The sequence below is a fragment of the Cannabis sativa genome, chromosome 6 (genome assembly GCF_029168945.1).
Source record: "Cannabis sativa cultivar Pink pepper isolate KNU-18-1 chromosome 6, ASM2916894v1, whole genome shotgun sequence".
In the NCBI taxonomy this organism is placed as follows: domain Eukaryota; kingdom Viridiplantae; phylum Streptophyta; class Magnoliopsida; order Rosales; family Cannabaceae; genus Cannabis; species Cannabis sativa.
Window position 1 is genome coordinate 6,653,897 of NC_083606.1, and position 20,169 is coordinate 6,674,065.

General features: G+C 34.7%; 1 protein-coding gene across 5 annotated transcripts in view; it reads left to right on the forward strand.

Moving 5' to 3' along the window:
• Window positions 1–8,083, forward strand: part of LOC133038737 (beta-amyrin synthase-like) — a 47,376-nt gene extending 39,293 nt beyond the window's left edge. For 2 of the 5 annotated variants that reach the window (XM_061116970.1, XM_061116972.1), the window contains 10 exons: window positions 2,851–2,938; window positions 3,115–3,281; window positions 3,417–3,608; window positions 4,526–4,639; window positions 5,719–5,961; window positions 6,076–6,174; window positions 6,638–6,694; window positions 6,775–6,965; window positions 7,457–7,634; window positions 7,720–8,083. In XM_061116970.1, the coding sequence (XP_060972953.1) occupies window positions 2,851–2,938; window positions 3,115–3,281; window positions 3,417–3,608; window positions 4,526–4,639; window positions 5,719–5,961; window positions 6,076–6,174; window positions 6,638–6,694; window positions 6,775–6,965; window positions 7,457–7,634; window positions 7,720–7,992 (1,602 nt within the window). In that variant the 3' untranslated portion in view covers window positions 7,993–8,083. Of the gene's footprint in view, window positions 1–2,850; window positions 2,939–3,114; window positions 3,282–3,416; window positions 3,609–4,525; window positions 4,640–5,718; window positions 5,962–6,075; window positions 6,175–6,637; window positions 6,695–6,774; window positions 6,966–7,456 lie in introns of all 5 variants that reach the window. The other 3 variants (XR_009688253.1, XM_061116971.1, XM_061116973.1) reach the window with 3 other exon arrangements.
• The last annotated feature ends 12,086 nt before the right edge of the window (window positions 8,084–20,169 follow it).

Consider the following 20,169-nt stretch of genomic DNA (forward strand, 5'->3'; position numbering starts at 1 on the left):
CATCAACCACATTAACTAGATACCCTAAGCACCCACGCTGCAATAGTTGCCCAGCCTTCATTGCCGAAATAATAGGAGTGCGGGGTTTCTTTCCTACCCCCTGAACTCGAAAGTCTCTCCATCTTCTGGTGTGAAAACAACTTTCTTTTGCTTGCAGTCAATTGATGCTCCATATTTGGTAAGAAAATCCATGCCCAAGATTACATCAAAATCAAATAAATCTAATACAATCAGGTCTACAAATAATTCTCTACCATCTATCCCGACTGTATACCCCTAAGCCAACTTCTAGAGATTACAACCTCCCCAGATGGTAACATGGTCCCAAACCCCACAGTAAATAATTCACTCGGTGCATTTATATGATTTACAATTGTGCTAGCAATAAAGGAATGAGTTGCACCAAAATCAAACAAAACTTTACAAGTGGTGTTGGCCATAGGAATCTGACTTGATACAACCGAAGGACTGGCCTCAGCTTCTGCTTGAGTGATGGCAAAAACTCTGGCTGGAACATACTTGTCATCTTTCTAAGGTTCTGCTCTGTTCCCAGTCTGTCCCCACAGTGGGCAATTGCGTTTGATGTGTCCTTCTTTTCCACATTTGTAGCATGCTTTTGCGCGACACTCGCCGAGATGACGTTTGGTACATTTAAGGAATTCTGGAATGTTTCGCCCACTGCTGCCATTAAATCGTTGGTCGTTATCACTTTTGTACCTCTTGTCTTGACTTGGCTGCCCGGACTGGTCTTGTCCCCGTTTCTTGTGGTCATTAGAATTGGCTCCACCTTTCTTAGATTCTCTCCTGGCAGCATTTTCCTTCCAAATTTTGTTTTCACTCCGCTCAGCCGTAAGAGCCATTTCGACAACTTGAGCATAACTAAATTGACCCCTTGACACAATTTCCACATCTCGAACAACCATTGGTTTCAGGCCCTCCACAAATCGATGTGCTCGCACTCTATCAGTAGGTACCAGATCTGGAGCAAATTTCGCCAATCTATCAAATTTTTGTGCATACTCAGTCACAGTAAGACTCCTTTGGACTAACCCAGTAAATTCATCGACATTTGCCGCGTAACCGCCGAGTTATAATACTTCTCATTAAAGACCCTTTTGAAATCGTCCCAGTTCATGGTATCTACATTCTTTGTTTGTTCCACCACCTCCCACCAGATATGAGCATCTTTCCTCAGCATGTAAGATGCACACTTCACTCGGTCATTCCCATCCACCCTTAGCATCTGCAAAATGCTTTCTATGCGACTTATCCACTCCTCAGCCACTACCGGGTCTATGCCTCCCTCAAACTCAGGTGGGTGTTGTTTCCGAAATCTCTCTGCTAACAACTCATGTCTAGCCTCTGTAGCAGGATATACCACTGCAGCTGGTGGGTCTCTATTTTCTGCATCCTGCCTTATTTGGACTGGCGGCTCCGGTTGACGTCTCAGCTGATGAAGTTCTTCATCCTGCCTATGAATGATTCCTTCCAGTGCGGCTATGCGCTCTTCCCATCCCTGTGGTGCTTGAGGTGGTTCATTGATCCCTCCATCATCTCGGCCTTGGCCTTGGCCTCGACCTCGACCCACTCTAACTGACCTTCTAGGAGGCATTTCTAAACTCCTGAACCACACAAACCAATACACATCAAGATCATTTTGATCATCAATTTTACATGAAAATAATGTTACCCTCTCGCATGCAGAAATTTAAGGCAACTTAATTATAAGTAATAACCACTTACAGTACAGTGAGTCGAGCTCGTCTCATGGCGGTGAACTTTACATGTTAGGGCTAACCACATTCTTTAGGACCGTATTGCTCTGATACCATATTGTAACGTCCCCGCTTCAAGCCTCCATTTAGTCCTTACACCCACGGAATGAATGGCTCTTATACACAAGTACGTCACTTTGGCTGCTTCCTGGATTGATGACTGACCCTACAGACCAACACGAGTATTTCCAGCGTGCTTTGTCCTCACTCACACGCTTCCTGGGAAAACTTCCCAGGAGGTCACCCATCCTTGAAATTGCTCCAGGCCAAGCACGTTTAACTGTAGAGTTCTTTCGAGATGGGCTACCGAAAGACAAGATGCACCTTGTTGGTATAGGTGGCACCAATCAATCCATTTAAGCCCTCCTCAACTGTGTAGTCCCATACCTACACAGCCTTAGAATCATCCCACTTGACCTTCCCCAAGCGGTGTGGGATTGCACAGCTTACCCGGTATTTCCCCTTACGGATCACGGGACTACTGACTGTCACAGTAGACACCGTTGTCTTCCATAAGGTGAAGTTATTTCGAAATAAGTACTTGAGAGAGAAAGGCTGGTTTATGATATTGAATGGTTGTGTGTAATTGTTTGTTAAATTTGGTTAGCTATTTGCAGTACTAGTACCACTGGAGGTTTGAGCAGCGGCCGGGGTTATAATTAGTAGCAGGGTGAGCTTGTGAGGCACGATTTTTAGGTAATGGTGTGGGGGGAGTTTGAGAATTTCCAATAGACATATGGGTGGATGAGTAGTACAACTCTGATACCAAGTTGTGATTTAGACTAAAGGGAAAATTTATTTTCCCAGCTCAAAGAATAGAGAAGAGCTTTTCATCATATAAGAGTACAATACAATAAGAGCCTTTAATTTAGGCTGTGCCGAGTGGCATTATAGAAAATGAGGCATAACTAATTTTAACAAAAAAGGAATATTCTGGAGGAGGAGAAAATATTTTATTAGAACAATGAAAAAAAACACTTACATAGACAATATTTCAACATATGCTAAGAAACATGCCAAGATTATTACTTGTTGTATTATGTTAATTAATTTACTTTTTGTTCATGATATATAGATACTTGGTGTTTTCAATTGGGAAGGATGCAATCCCATGCCTCCTGAATTTTGGATTCTCCCTTCCAATCTCTTTCCAATAAACCCAGGTTATTATTAACTAACAAGTTTTTCATCTTTCATTGCAAAACAAAATCAATTACTTATTATAGCTTCTCCATTAAAATATATAAAATGAAAATCATGGATTATTTAATTACTATTATAAATCTATACGATTTATTCTCACTTTTTTTTTTTTTGTCTTGATTAATTTTTTATGCAGCTAAAATGTGGTGTTACTGTCGAACGGTTTATTTGCCCATGTCATATTTATATGGAAAAAGATTTATTGGTCCAATCACACCTCTTATTCTACAGTTGAGAGAAGAACTATTCACTCAACCTTATGATGAAATAAATTGGAAGAAAGTACGCCATTTTTGTGCTAAAGTGAGTGAAAGTAACAATTATGTTCATATATTCATGGATAATTAATGTTGTATTAACATTGCTCACTATGTTCATATTTTCATAGTTTGATCAGATACATAATAGATATTATATATATATATTTTTTTTATGTAGGAAGATCTATATTATTCTCATCCATGGGTACAAGAGTTTTTTTGGGATAGTTTGTACATGTGTACCGAGCCTCTTCTTAATCGATGGCCCTTAAACAAATTGATTAGAGAGAAAGCTCTACAAGTAACAATGGAACATGTCCATTACGAGGATGAAAATAGTCGATATATTACAATTGGCTGTGTAGAAAAGGTACTTAATATTAAATAATAAAGAGTATAATATTCTTTTTCCCTTACAAAAAATAATATATAAATATAGATTTTATACATATGCATATATATATACTAGAAGAGAGTTACGTGGCGAGCCACGTAAATATTAGTTTTATTTTAAATTCTAGGGTTTTTGTTTAAGAATTTAGTGACTAATTGTAAATTATGTTTTATTCAAATGTTTTAGGTTATAAACGATTTTTTTTATATAGAGTTTAAATTTTATATTGATGATTGTTATTTAAGGTGGGTATCGGTGTAGTTTTTTTTAATTTAAAAAAAGATTGTTTAATTTTTTGGGTTTAAAAAAAAAAAAATCGTGTAAGGCTAATCTGTTAAGCTAATCGTGTAACAATATTAATATTTGTTAATTTTTTATTTATTTGTTAACGTTTAACTAATAAAAAAAATATCAAACATTGGAGATATACGGTTAGTTATGTTAGAGAGATATGTGGTTAGGATTATTTTTTTAAATTTAAAAAAAGATTGTTTAATTTTCTGGATTTAATTATTTGGTATTTAATTTTTTGGGTTTAATTATTTATATATTTTTTAAAGTTAACGGGAGATCAAACTATCGTTAAATTTAACAGAATATTTTAAAGTATATTCTGTTAAACCGAAATGCCGTTAGATAGGCACTTTTAATATATAAAGATATAACTCAATTGTTAAATTTAAGGTGTCAAAAATATAATATACATTTTTTTTTTAAAAAAATAGTCAAAAATAATATATAAACATGTATAACATTCTTTGTTATTTTTAATTTTTTAATTTAATCATTAGGTGATTAGCTTGGATGTAATAGTATTTGTCACATAAATCCATTAGTCAATTTTCAGAAATAATTATTTTAACATTAATTCATCTTACATGGAACATTCACAGGTCTTATTTATGCTTTCGTGTTGGGTTGAAAATCCAAATGGAGATTATTTTAAAAAACATCTTGCTAGGATCCCAGACTATCTATGGGTTGCTGAAGATGGAATGAAAATGCAGGTAATTAGATTATATAATCGTGGTAATTAGATTATATAATCGTTTTTTCTTATTATGTTCTTTATACTTTTCATTTTTTTAAAAAATAAAATATAGATTAACATCTATTGCATTTACATATATAGAGATGAATGTGCTTTAAATTAGTCAATATTGTAGGCTAATTCATGATATAATATACATTTTATTAGTTCAATGATTTTTAACAAAAAAAATTGCAATTTATCGTAAAATCAATTAATTACAAAAAAGTGGATAACAATTTGTAACAATTCTATAGTTAGTTTGTATTAAGTTTTTATTTAATCACTAAATTTTTATATATAAAAAAATAATTTGTAAATTTGACTTACAAAAAACTATATGCAGGTTACATATTTGTATTAGAAAAAAAATTCGTAATTACAATTATGCTCCTTTCGAATATTTGGTATTTTTTTTTTTGGCTAATTAGGATTTTTGCCCCCTGAACTTTGACATGTACCAAATCATGCCCCTGAACTTTTAAGGTCATTGAAAAAGCCCCTTGAACTATTGAGATTGTTGGATTTAAGGACTTTTTTTTTTTTCTAATTTTAGTAAAAAAGTCTAACATGGATGAAAGTTCAGGGGGCATAATTTAGTACATGTCAAAGTTCGAAGGGCATGATTTGGTAGATATTAAAGTCTAGGGAACATGGTTTAGTACATAAACAATCATTGAAATAGTAAAATTGAATAAAATTAGACAAAAATCTTTAAATTCAACAATCTCAATAGTTCAGGGGGCATTTTCAATGACCTTAAAAGTTCAAGGGCATGATTTGGTACATGTCAAAGTTCAGGGGGGCAAAAATCCTAATTAACCTTTTTTTTTGTTTTCTTCTAAAATTTTAGACATTTTGGAAAGTTTCTCTTCATTGTATGTCAAAGTTAATATAAATATGTTATTTGAATATTTTTAAGAAAGTTTGGGATGCCTCCTTTACTTATATTATACATAATCATATAAAAAAAAATTAACTTATCCACATGTATCGAAAATATATATTTAAATTTTGATACAATTATGTCTATAAGAGAATGGATTGAATTCACAGAGTTTTGGTAGTCAAACATGGGATACTAGTTTCATCATTCAAGCTTTGATTGCTACTGATCTCACTGGTGAAATTGGAGAAACCCTAGCAAGAGGTTACAATTTTCTAAAGGAATCTCAGGTTAAAGATAACCCATCTGGTGACTTTAAGAAGATGTACCGCCATATTTCTAAGGGGTCATGGACATTTTCAGATCAGGATCAAGGATGGCAAATTTCTGATGGAACTGCTGAAAGTTTGAAGGTATATTAATTAATTATTTTATTTAATTAATATATATTTATGTATGTAAATACCATATTATGGTCACTAATTAATAAAGTAATGAATATTATATATACATAATTAATCATACAGTGTTGTCTGCTGCTGTCATTGATGCCACCAGATGTAGTTGGTGAAAATATTGATGTTGAAAGAATTTATGATTCTATTAATATTATTCTCTCTTTACAGGTAATAAAATTTTTCTTTACATGAAAAATGTATGTGCAATTTGTTAAGCTTTCTAATTAAAATTATTAAACTATGTATAAGGATAATATATTATTATTGTTATTAGAATTTGGGAGTGTGTTTAGAAAGTAGGATATATAGTGTGAAATTTTTGATAAGAAGTATGATCCTCTTTATTAATATTCCTTCAAAATACTATCCCTAAATCGCAAGTGATAATCGCGATACCATGATAGAACATAACTTTGGTTTATAAATTAGGATGTGGTGAGGTGAATGCATTAATATATACGTATGAAATTTTATTTCAAAATCAATTAGCAATGAAATAGCACATATAAAAGTATATACTCTTATGTATGTGTATGTGGTAATAAGTTTGAGACTCCTTAAAAAGTTACCACTTCTATGGATTTATTCATAATTCAATTAATCTCATTATAATTAAGATTCATAATTGCAGAGTAAGAATGGTGGTGTAACAGGTTGGGAGCCAGCAAGAGGACAAAAATGGATGGAAGTAAGGACTTTGATAAATTATCTTAAAAATTAAAATTTAAATTAATTTAACATTATTTTAAATATATGATTTAAATTCAGATATTTAATCCAACTGAATTTTTCGGGGACATTGTGATTGAGCATGAATATGTAGAATGCACTTCATCAGCCATCCAGGTTTTGGTTTTGTTCAAAACATTGTATCCTCAACATAGAAAAAAAGAAATTGATAATTTCATAATTAAAGCTACTAAATTCCTTGAAGACATACAAAGGCATGATGGTTCATGGTAATTATATAATCTTTCCTTTTTCATCTACATTACTATTAATATACAGATGATATTTCTAGGTAGGGTAAATATTATTTTGGATTTTGTGTTTTACAAAAGTTATAGATTGGACATTTTGTTTTGTTAAGAGACAAAATGGACCTTGTATTTTTTAAAATAGTATAAATAGAACCTTGAATTACTTTTTTGTCAAAACAAAACTTAATAATTAATCCAACCTATAGGTGTTATGATAAAACTAGTTAAATTTTCGGAATCTATTCGTGTTAGGAATTAATTATCATCAAGTTGCTTAAATTAAAAAAAAAAATATCGAAAATTATGCTCAGGGTCTTATTTATAATATTTTAAAAAATACAAGATTTATTTTGTCACTTAACAAAGCAGATGGTTCAATCTGTAATTTTTGCAAAATATACATGATTTAAAAAAATGATATTTATCTTATTATTTATTGTGTATGATTTCATATATATGTATATTTGAAGGTATGGAAAATGGGGATGTTGCTTTACATATGGTGCATGGTTTGGTCTTGTTGGATTAGCATATGCTGGCAAGACTTACAATAACAGTGAATCAATACGCAAAGGAGTCAAATTTCTACTAAGAATACAAAATGAGGATGGTGGTTGGGGTGAAAGTTATCTTTCATGCCCTAACATGGTAATCATGTCAAGTGAACATTTTAGTTATTTTTTTTTATAGGAATAATATTATATCATGATTTACTTATAAGTTGATGATGTAGGAATATGTTCCTCTGGAAGGAAATCGTTCAAATTTGGTACATACTGCTTGGGCAATGATGGGTTTGATTCATGCTGGTCAACAAGAAAGAGATCCAATTCCTCTTCATAAGGCTGCAAAATTGTTAATTAATTCCCAAATGGAAGATGGTGATTTTCCACAACAAGAAATGGTTGGAACTTTTTTGAAGAATTGTATGCTACATTATGCTGCATATAGAAATATATTTCCACTGTGGGCTCTTGCTGAATATCGTAAAAGAGTTTTACTATGATATACCTCCATATTTTTTTTAGTACTTGTGGACATTTGTAATGACTAGATTTCATTGTATAACTATTGCAAGAAGAATGAATGATTTGAAATTGCAGTTGTTATATTATATAAAATAATTAATTATACAATTTCTTACTTTTTTTACAAAAAAAAAAATAAATAAATAAAGTTGGATAGATTAAGCAAAGAGGATCATGGGATCTACAGCCCGCCTCTTTTATTAAACTCTGAGAAAATTAGGGTTTCATCTTTTCTTAGCTATATAAAGGCCCATTTTTTATTAGTTTTAATCTAGTTTTCACAATGAGTATGAGTAGTACTTAAGCTTTTTATTAGGGTGTTAATAGAGATTGTTTGTCATTTTATTCTGGCTTAATGTGATTTAAGTCTTCTTCGATTTTTTACTTCATTTGTATTGAATTTCTTTTAATTGTCTGATCACCAATTAATTGTTTAATGATTTCTATACAAAATTTGAGAAGTTAGTATTGATTATATATATAGGACGAGAGCACTTATATGATCTATGTAGCATTTACGATTTTTTTGCTTAATGCCTCCTATATATGTGTTTAAATTTATCACGAGAGTAGAAAATTTGCATATAGGTTGAGATTTATATATGTCCTAGCCAAAATATAAATCTCTTTAGTAAATTTGTTATCACATGAAAATTAGAAATTAAGAATTATATTATGTTAAACCAAGTAAAATATATAGATTCTACCGTATAGTCATACTGCTAAAAATTTGGAGGGCAAATATTTACCCAAATTTTGATGACAATGATGTGGCAAGAATAACGACACGTGGCATGAAAATAACGAGACTGGATTAATGGAGAATATAAAGTCATGAACATTGAAATGGACCGTTGGTCATGACGGGTGGTCATGATCGTTAATGGAAGTCTGACGGTTACCTTTACCTCTAGCTTGAGCAAGGTGGTCGCCTCCAAGGAAAAAAGGGTGGACTAACACCCTCATAGGTGGGATAAACGATCACCACAAACCTATGGGTCAAATTAGTCTAGGGGTAAATGACACTACCCGTACCATTATTGTGGAGGTTATAAAAAAATACATTAAAGTTATAACAAATTAGTAAGTATTGTAATTTTTTTTGAATATCTTAGTTTGTTTGATTTTCTTTTTACTTATTGTTAAGTTTTCTTATCTTTATATATATATAGTTCGGTTACATTAAACATAATTTTATGGGAAAATTTGAATGAGATTTTTAATCCAAATCTCTATATATATAAAGTTAAGTATGAGACTGTGACATAACACTCTACGATAACTTCATTCTACTTTCTTATTTTTCTCTCTCTTTTTTTCATATTTTTTAAGTAATATTAAAATCTTAAATGAAAAATAATCATGATTTTAAACAATGATTACTTTTTTAGGTTTATTTCTTAAGTGAAATTATAATCTTAAATAAAAAATCATCACGATTTTCTATTTATCATCTTCACCTCTTATGTTTATTTTTTTCGGTAGGTTTTTTAGAAGTTCATTCAAAACAGTTTTTAAATTACATGATATTATCTTATAATTTAACTTAATTTTGCTTACATTATTATATATTCATTGATATTCTACATTCTCTTTATTCGGTATCATTATTTTTTTTATATAAATTTATCAATTGTTATATTTTTATTTTCAAAATAGTGACGATTACAATTGAGATACGGTGATGACAACAACTTTAAATGTAGTGACGAGTGAGATACAATGATGACAACATTGGTGGGTTTCCTATAGACTTATGAATTGTTATATATTTTTTTTTTCTAATTCTATTTTTTTATATAAATTTAATCACACCAAAATAACATTAATCCAATTACTAAAACTCTATCATGTGTACACTAAATAAATTAATTAATATTTTAATTTATTGAGTTCAAAATAATTAAAAAAAATTATGACTCTAAAATATTAATATATTTTTCTTGTGTTATTAAGAGTTAAAAAATGAAATTTTGAATAGGCACTCACTATTAAAAATGTTATATAAAAATATTAAAATTTAAAATTTCATATAATTTTATAACTTAATTATTATTAAATAAAATATAATCGCACGCGAAGTCCAGTTTGTTTCCTAATTTAGCTAATTACTAAAATTTTAATGCTCTGTTATAATTTTGATTAACGCGTGTTAATTTTCTTTTCTAAAAAAAATGGGGTACAGAAGTACACATATCTTTCAAATGAAAATAATGAAAATAATAATAATAATAATAATAATAATAATAATAAATTAATGACCATATATATAATTGTCGAAAATTATATTGTCCAAATATTTTCAATAATTTTGAAAATAAATTGTCTTGAACAAATTAATGAAGATAAATATCCCAGTTATATATGCTTTACTCATTCTACTGCACTAGATATATAACACTAACATATATATAATTATGTATTTTGTTAAAATGGTTAGCCATTGATGAACATGAACCTGTAACAGAGAAGGTAAAACAGAGAGAGAGAGAGAAGAAAGGAAATGAAAGAGTAGCAAAGATAGTGGAAAGACTTGATTCATTGAATGGAAAATGTTACAGCTTTTATACTAGCAATACAGTGGTAAAACAATAACAGAATCCTAACCGATTCCTGCAACTAACTCAACAACATTTAACACATGCTAGAATAAGCTCCAACTAACTCTAACAACCTAACAGACTTAACTGTCTTCAACACCCCCTCTCAAACTCACAATCGAACGATCTTCGATTTTGAGTTTGTGCCTGAACTCACCAAACCTCTGACTAGATATGGCTTTAGTTAAACCATCAGCTAATTGGTCATAAGAGGAGAGGTGCTTGATCTGTATGGTTTTACTCAGAACCTTCTCTCTAATGAAGTACAAATCAAGTTCAATATGCTTTGTTCTTTGATGTAGCACAGGATTCTGAGTTAGCATTATTGTGCTAAGGTTATCACACCATATAGTTGGAGTTTGAGTCAGCTGCAATCTTAGTTCAGCAAACAAGTATTGCAGCCATGTTAACTCTGCTGTAACTGCAGCAGCACTTCTATATTCAGCCTCTGTGCTGGATCTAGATACAGTCTGCTGCTTCCTACTTTTCCAAGCAATGAGATTTGAGCCAAGGAATATTGCAAACCCTGTAGTGGATCTCCTGTCATCTGGGTCCGAAGCCCAATCAGCATCACAGTATGCAACAAGGTCCATGTTTGCTGGTTTTTGCAGATGCAATCCATGATTTATTGTGCCACTCACATACCTTAGGATTCGTTTGATTGCTGACCAATGAGTGGATAGAGGTTTTTGCATGTATTGACACACCTTGTTCACACTAAAAGAAAGTTCAGGCCTTGTAATGGTCAAGTATTGTAAGGCTCCAACAATTGACCTATAATGGTGAACATCTTCCACGGGTTCCCCCTGGTAAGCAGATAAACGAATGCTACTTGTCATAGGTGTAGGGGCTGGTTTAGCATTGCTCATTTGAGCCTTAACTAGAAGATCCTTGGCATACTTGGCTTGAGACAAGTGTAAACCAGCAGCTGATTGTGTAACTTCAATGCCTAAAAAGTATGAAAGAGGCCCCAAGTCTTTAAGAGCAAACTGCCTGTTAAGAGCTGCAATAATGGTGTCAATAACAGTAGTGTCACTCCCTGTAATCAAGATATCATCAACATAAACCAAGAAAAGTGTCACAGATGCATCAGTATGTTGTATAAACAAAGAGTGATCAGATTTGGAAGAGATGAACCCGAGAGAATACAGGCAGGTTTGAAGTTTCTCAAACCAAGCTCTTGGAGCTTGTTTAAGACCATAGATAGCCTTGTGGAGCTTGCAAACCAAATCTGGCTGGCCAGGAACCTCAAAACCTGGGGGTTGCAACATATACACTTCTTCTTGTAAATCGCCATTTAGGAAGGCATTATTGACATCCAATTGTCGAATAAGCCAACCTTTTGACAATGCCAAGGTTAAGACAACCCTTATAGTAACTGGTTTGACAACTGGAATAAAAGTCTCAGTAAAATCAAACCCATACTCTTGATGAAACCCCTTAGCAACAAGCCGAGCCTTATGTTTGAGAACAGAACCATCTGGATTTTCTTTCTTTTTGTACACCCACTTACACCCAATGGCCTTTCTCCCTGGTGGTAATCTCACAAGGGTGTAGGTTTTGTTTCTCACTAAAGCCAAAACTTCATCACTCATGGCTTTATTCCAAACAAGTTGGCTAAGAGCTTCTTGAAGGGAGCACGGTTCCCTGGTGACTAGGAAGGCCTTTGGCTTGTGAATACCAAACTTAGATCTGGTTTTCATAGGGTGAGCATTGTGTGGATGAGGACCTGAAGTGCTTGGCTGAGGGGCATCTGTGTGTGTGGGAACAGCAGGGGAACCAAAATTGTTGTCTGCAGTAGGGAGAACCATACCAGGAAGAGACTGACTGGTAGGAGAAGCTGAAGTATCAGATGCAGCTGGAACCTGTAACTCGAGAGACTGATCTGGTTGAACATCAGTAGGCTGAGGTAAACTGAGTACAGGAGCAGGGATGACATCTGGTGCAGACACCTGATCTGTATGCAAAACAGAATGTTGGCTGGGAGACCAACTGTTAGAAGGCAAAAGCAGTGAAGAAGGTACAGTATTAGTGCCAACAGGTTGATCAATCTCATTATGGGAACTCATTAGATCAGACATGGAGTAGATGCATGGAGTGTGAGAACATTTGGGAATAATAGCAGTCACTATGGAAGACCTGGTAGAACTAGAAGGTGTAGGCTTAGTGAGACTGTCATATGGGAAGGAAAATTCTTCAAATATGACATCTCTAGAGATGTAAAGTCTACCATTAGGATCAAGGCACTTGTACCCTTTGTGATTGAGACTATATCCCAAGAAAATACAAGGAGTGGACCTATACTCAAGCTTATGCTTATTATAAGGTCTTATATTAGGATAGCACCTACAACCAAAGGTTTTAAGCATTGTATAATCGGGTTGAATGTTAAACAAGACCTCAATAGGAGATTTGTTGTCAAGTATGGGAGTAGGAAGTCTATTGTGAAGATAGACAGCAGTCCTAAAGGCTTCATCCCAAAATTTGAGGGGTAATGAGGCTTGAGCTAACAATGCAAGACCATTCTCAACAATGTGCCTATGTTTTCTTTCAGCTAAACCATTTTGTTGGTGAGTGGTAGGACAAGGGTGTCTATGTTGTATCCCATGGTCTGTAAGGTACTTAGAGAAGGACCTAAACTCACCCCCCCAATCTGTTTGCAAGCATTTTAACTTCTTGCCTAACTGCAATTCAGCCTCGGCTTTGAAGTTTAAGAATACTTTGAATGCATCAGATTTGTTCTTCAAGAGATATAACCAGGTAAATCTAGAGAAGACATCTACAAAATGGATATAATATTTGTAATTGTTGAGAGAAGTAGTATGAGAAGGGCCCCATAAATCTGACACAACAAGCTGCAATGGTTCTGAAATAACAGTATTGGATGCCTTAGGAAAGGGAAATTTGTGTATCTTGCCAAGACAACAAGCAGAACATATGGAAAAATTGGAAATTTTATTGCTGATATGAATGTTACAAGCTTGCAAAACATTGTTTACAATTTTCTCAGAGGGATGCCCTAGTCTATTGTGCCAAAGGGTAAAATCATTGTGAACTTCAGAATTACATTTGCCACATCTAGACACAGCAACTTTGGCATTATTGACAGTAACCATATAAATGGTTTTTATTTCTGGGGAGTCAAAAACACTAAGGCTACTGGTGTGAGATGCTTGGACAGGTTGCTCAAGAGGTGGAGGGACAATCTTGACATGGCTGGATTCAAACGAATACAGGCCATTCTTGTGCTTCCCCATCATCAATGTAGAACGAGTCAAATTGTCCTTAACACAACACATATCAGCATGAAATTCAAAGAAAACGTTATTATCCCGAGCAAACTTAGACACACTAATGAGATTTTTAGTTATTTCAGGAACATGCAGCAAGTTGTTTAGAAGAAGGGGTTCAGAAGAATTATTTGGTAAAAGAAGAGATTGACCAACATGTTTTATGCACAAACCTGTTCCATCTCCCATGTATAGCTGGTCTGAACCTCCATAATCTGTGCTGACTCCAAGATTTTGGGCCTGGTAAGTGCAGTGGTTTGTTGCTCCTGAATCGGGGTACCAGCTTGTATCAGTGGAGTTGTTGTTTGTTGCCATATTTGCTTGAGCTTGAGGTTGAGATTGGGACTGTGTTGGTGTTTGAGGTGGATTGACACTGCTTGCTAAAGAGTGGCCTGTGAACGATTTGTCAAAACGAAAGGGACAATCTTGCACAATATGACCAAGTCTCAAACATAATTGACATTGAGATCTATTAGAAAAATTAGTACCAACACCAAACATGTTGCCTCTGTTGACATTGAAGTAACCTCTCCCAGGGATACTTGTATTAGGACTGGAGTTGAATCTGATGCTAGGATTTTTGTTGAACTGGAGTTGATTGCTGAACTGTGAGTTTCCACGATTGAAGGGCCTGAATCTTCGAAAGGCTAGGTTAGCTTCAGCAATGGACTCCAGATCATTCGTAACCAGATTAGCACTCAGATCCACTTCCTTATTGGATTTTTCAATCCTAGATTTAGAGGCAAGAAGCAAGGCTTCGATCTCTCCGACTGAGTAATTTTCAATCCTTGTGTTGGATGATATTACAAACGTATCATACTCACTCGGTAGTCCCTTGAATATGGCAGCCACATGATCTCTATCACTTAGAACTTCACCAACTGAGGCCAACAGATCCACAGTTTGCTTAACCTTGAGAAGGTATTCATTGAGGCTCATGGATCCTTTCTTTAGATTCTGTAACTTAGTCCTGAACTCCAGAATTTTTGACGAAACCTGTAACGTGAAGTGCTTTTCCAGAGAGTTCCAGATCTGAAGAGAGGAATTACATCCAACCATTCTTGTTAGGAGGCTTTCAGTCATGGAAGAAAGAAGCCAAGAAACAAGAAGTTGATCTTGAACTTCCCATTCGGAGAACACAGGATTGACACGATTGTTTTCTTGATCTGCAATGCTCAAGAACTCAGCTGGTGGTGGTTCTTTAATGTACTTCAGCAATCTGTTTCCTCTTATTGCAGCTAAAACTTGCTGCTTCCATAAAAGAAAATTATGGTCATTCAGGCGAATCGAGATGTTGTGGTTGAAGATCACAGGTTCTTGATGATTTCGTGTTCGCGCAGGGACTCCATTAACACCAGCTGGACCAGGTTGATTACCATTACCAGAGTTTGTTGCAGCATTCCCAACAGTCGCCATGTTTACTCCCAAAGGTGGGAACTGCTCTGATACCATGTTAAAATGGTTAGCCATTGATGAACATGAACCTGTAACAGAGAAGGTAAAACAGAGAGAGAGAGAGAAGAAAGGAAATGAAAGAGTAGCAAAGATAGTGGAAAGACTTGATTCATTGAATGGAAAATGTTACAGCTTTTATACTAGCAATACAGTGGTAAAACAATAACAGAATCCTAACCGATTCCTGCAACTAACTCAACAACATTTAACACATGCTAGAATAAGCTCCAACTAACTCTAACAACCTAACAGACTTAACTGTCTTCAACATATTTAATAAACATTTAAATAGGTTATTACATTTATATTATTTGTTTTGATATTTATAGTGAAGTAAAATAGGTAATCTAGACATCTTCAAATATTGAAAAGTCTTGAAATAACTACATACTTAGTTATTATACAAATATAGAATTGATGTCTATTTCACTTTCCAAAACTAAAAGAAAGAATTTATGATGTGTTTGTTCTATCTTCTTCGTCATAACTCTTCACATCCTCATCATATACATTAAGTATCTTTAATTCATTATGTCAGGTTAGTTTTGACAAAACGTACGTACGTGGAGAATGTGAAACTGAATAGTGTATGTTATTCCAAAACGTGTAGATATATATATATATATATATATTATAACTCTCATATTTTGATAGTCTCAATGTATATTATTACGACTTTAGTGAGATATTTTGATAGTCTAAGTGAATATATATATTATATATCAGTAGAATCCATTATTGGCAGCTAGAAGCTTCATCTATCTAAATAAATTCCTTCTCAATAATTTTATTCTCCTTTAATTTCTCTGAGCACCGATTTGGTCACGCCCAGTACGGAAGCGGAAGTTGTACCGCCCACAAATCTAAGCCATCCATTATATATATCCATAATCTTGTGGTTAAGAAAATATATGGAAATAATAAAGCACCTATTCCCAACAAATAATAAGATGGCAGCAGAGGCATCTGAATGCCGGGAGCTTCGCAGACAACTACCTGGAAAACGAAGACAAGTGGAAGTTGTGATTGAAAACAGGGTGGAAACGGGAGAAATGGTTCTCAATCGTTTTCCGGCTGTCTACATTCCAGGGACAGGAGAGGTTACTCCGTTCGAAAACACGGCAGAGGGCGTTATCGAGAAGGTGATCCCTTACCGGCCTTTGGAGAAGACGGCGACTTCTCAGGCTACATCTTCCAACCACAATTCTGAACTTCCAGCTACGTTGCATGGTGATTCTGACATCAGTACTCTGTCCCCCAAACCTTCTCGGACTACAAACAAGATGGATAGAGGTGCTACTTCCCAGCCCCATCACAAGAATGGCAATTTTCCTGAAGCAAGCAAGAACAGTCTGCAGGCTCCCTCTGCCACGGTTAGTGATCCCTATTCGGAAAACCCTACAGAAATAGCCGTTAGTAATAGTGAGAATTTCACACTAAAAAGCAATTTTAATGTGGGGAATTTTTTCAACTCTATCCTTGGGCCTCAGGCCCAACCTTTGGATTGGCCTTCCCCTGAATGCTGGGCCAGAGCTTTTGGGCCTTTACTTGGAGCTGCAACAATTGACAAATTCCTTAGAGAGCCTTCTCTTTTCAATCCTATTCTTGATATTGAAGATTTCAAGACTTTTGAAAATGATAATGGGCCGACAAAGAGAAAGGTCGTGGATGGTTTTTTTATGGTGCCTGGTGTTCTCTCAACCCACGAAGGGGCTAGCTCTCATATAGAAAATATCCCAACTGGGACTAAGTCTCAGAATCCAGTGGAATTAGGAGATGATCCTATTCCATTCTCACCAGGATCTCCTGATAGTAAATGTCCCAAGAGAAAAAGAGGAAGACCAAGGAAGAATCAAGAACCCCCTGTATCACCATCGCCTACTTCAAAAAAGAGAGGAAAACCCGAGACCTCTAAATCGTGGACTGGGGGCCACTCCCAGAAGCTTTAAGAAAAAAGGTGTTGCCTTTTATTCACCTTTTATTCGAATGGGAAGGAACGGGCTTACCGAAACCTGTGGAATGCAAATGGAATTGAACTGGCTATTGACTTGGATAGCAAATTTGTTATTGTTGAGAAGAACAACGAGAAACACTCATGCTGTGTAATTGAAGAAATCGGAGACAACCAGGAACAATCGTGGGTTCAAAGGGTTGGTGAAAAGAATGCGAATGACTCTCAATTCGACCAGGTTTTTCTTTTTGGGGCTGTGGAGACTTGCCCAGAAATGTCTCCCATGTCTCCATGAGGTTGTTAGCTTGGAACTGTCGCAGGCTCGGGAATGTCGTGGCAGTTCGACAGTTGACGGCGGTTCTACGCCGGTCGAATCCCGATGTTTTAATTCTATCCGAAACTAGATTAACTGAAGAAAGATTTTCTGCTCTTCTCAACAAGCTTCACTTTCCTAATTTCACTTATGTTCCCCCTGTTGGTCTTTCGGGGGGCTTTGGAGTTGGATGGAACTGTTGGAAATTTATTTTACCAGGATCTTAGATCTACTCACAAGTATGTTTATTAACATCCTAAATATGAACTTTCTAAAACGATGAAATAAACACATATAAAGTTTAGGAAACCTTACATTGGGTGCAGCGGAATTAAATGACTCATTCCGTTCAGATATCTAGCCCTTGATTCCTTTCTGTAGCAGAGCATAATCAATATTTGAACCTGGATCTCTTTCTCTGAATCTTTGATGCTGAAACTCCTTCTTGCTGAAAGTCTTTCTTCACGATCTTCCTCACTATGATTGAGGTATCACTAGATGTGTGTGGGCACTACTCATACACTAAGGATTTCAAAATTCTAAGGAAGAAGAGAGAGAGTGGTCAGCTAAAGATAGGGAGAGAGAAGGCTCAGTTTTTTCTGATTCAGAAAGTCTGAAGAAAAGTGTAATTTTCCTGAAGCCTTCACTATCTATTTATAGCATTCCACTAGGGTTAGATTTGAATTATATGGCATTAAAATAATGAAAAAATCAAATTAAAATAGCTACAAAGGTGGCCGGCCATACACTTAGTGGATTGGGCCTTGCTTTTTGCAATTTTGCAATTTTAACACCTTTTGTATCTGATTTTCTCAAAAATGCCAATTTCCTAATTCAACCATTTAAATGCCAATTCTAACTATTTAATAACTATAAATAATTATTAAATAATATTGTCATTTATCATATTTATTAATTGAACCATACAAAGTATCATAATTAACAAATATGCCCCTATAAACTCTTTCTTTACAATTTCGCCCTTACTTAGTGAAAAATTCACAAATAGACATAGTCTAATTTGAGAATTATAATTGATTAATCAAAACCAATTACATGAGTCTTACAAGCAATATTATCTCAACTAGTGGGGGGACCATGGGTCTATATAACCGAGCTTCCAATAAGTAGATCAAGAATTTAGCACTAAAATTCACTAACTTATTAATTCTTCGTTGAATCCACGCATAGAACTTAGAATTGCACTCTCAATATATAGAATGCTCTATATGTTCCACCATATAGACACATCATTAGTTATCCATTGTTATAATCCTAATGTGATCAATGATCCTCTATATGAATGATCTACACTGTAAAGGGATTAAATTACCGTTACACCCTACAATGTATTTATTCCTTAAAACACTTGACCCCGTATAAATGATATTTCAGCTTATGTGAAATGAGTACTCCACCATTTATGTTCGTTTGGTCAAGCTCGAAGGAGATCATCCTTTGCTTACTATTCGCCAGATAGAAGCTATAGATTCCATGTTTATGATAGCGCTCCCACTCAATTGCACTACCGTGTTCCCAAAAAGTACGTATCACCCTAACCTAAAAGCAGGCTTAACTAACAATTCAAGGAACACGAATAGCCTTTCAAGATTGAGCCTAATCATAACAGGATTAAGATCATTTGATCTAGGATCAACTAGGCGATATTGACTTGAATAGATTTTACGGTAAGTTTAATTAAATCTAAGTCAAAGTTCAATATCGGTCCCTTCCGATGCATACTCCATGCATCCAACCTGAGCTTTACTTTAACCAATGCTCTGAAAAGAACATAGCACTTCTCCAAATGCAAGTAAACTCTGTTGTAAATTATCATATCAGTAAAACCCTGTGTCTGATAAATCTAGGAAACTTTATTCACATAGTCATGTTTACTTTCCAATGTGTTGACGGCACAATAAATAGGATCAAGTATGTGAAAAGGGTTTCAGATGAATTTATACATTATGTACATATAATCATGAAATAAATCATGTGAACCATGCAACATTAAATGTTATTTCTGATCTATATTAATAAGTAAATCTGATTATATTGAAATGAGTTTTATTTAGGGCATAAAACCCAACAGGAAACTGGGTGTTATTTGCAAGATTAACGAGAAAGATAAAAATTGGATCAATGGCACGATTGAATCGAATCCCCCTGGTCTCAAGTGGCATCTGCTGGGAGTTTATGGTCCCCCCACGCTGAATGGTAAGGAGGTTTTCTGGACCCGTGTTGGTGACTTCTGTGCGAGTTGTAATTCTCCTATACTGTTATTAGGGGATTTGAATGGCACTCTCGCGGATCATGAGAGTCTCAATTATTCGAAACTCAATAATTCTGCCTGTTACTCTTTTGATCTAAGAAGAATGGTGTCAAGAACGGGGCTAGTGGACTTGGGGTGTCTTAGGGGAAAGTTCACTTGGTTCCAAAAGTGTTCGAGTTCAAGTGGAGGAGGCGCGGTGAAGCGTGCAAGACTAGATAGGGCTCTCGTATCCGTTGATTGGAGACTGTTATTCCCTAATGCGGTGGTTGAATTA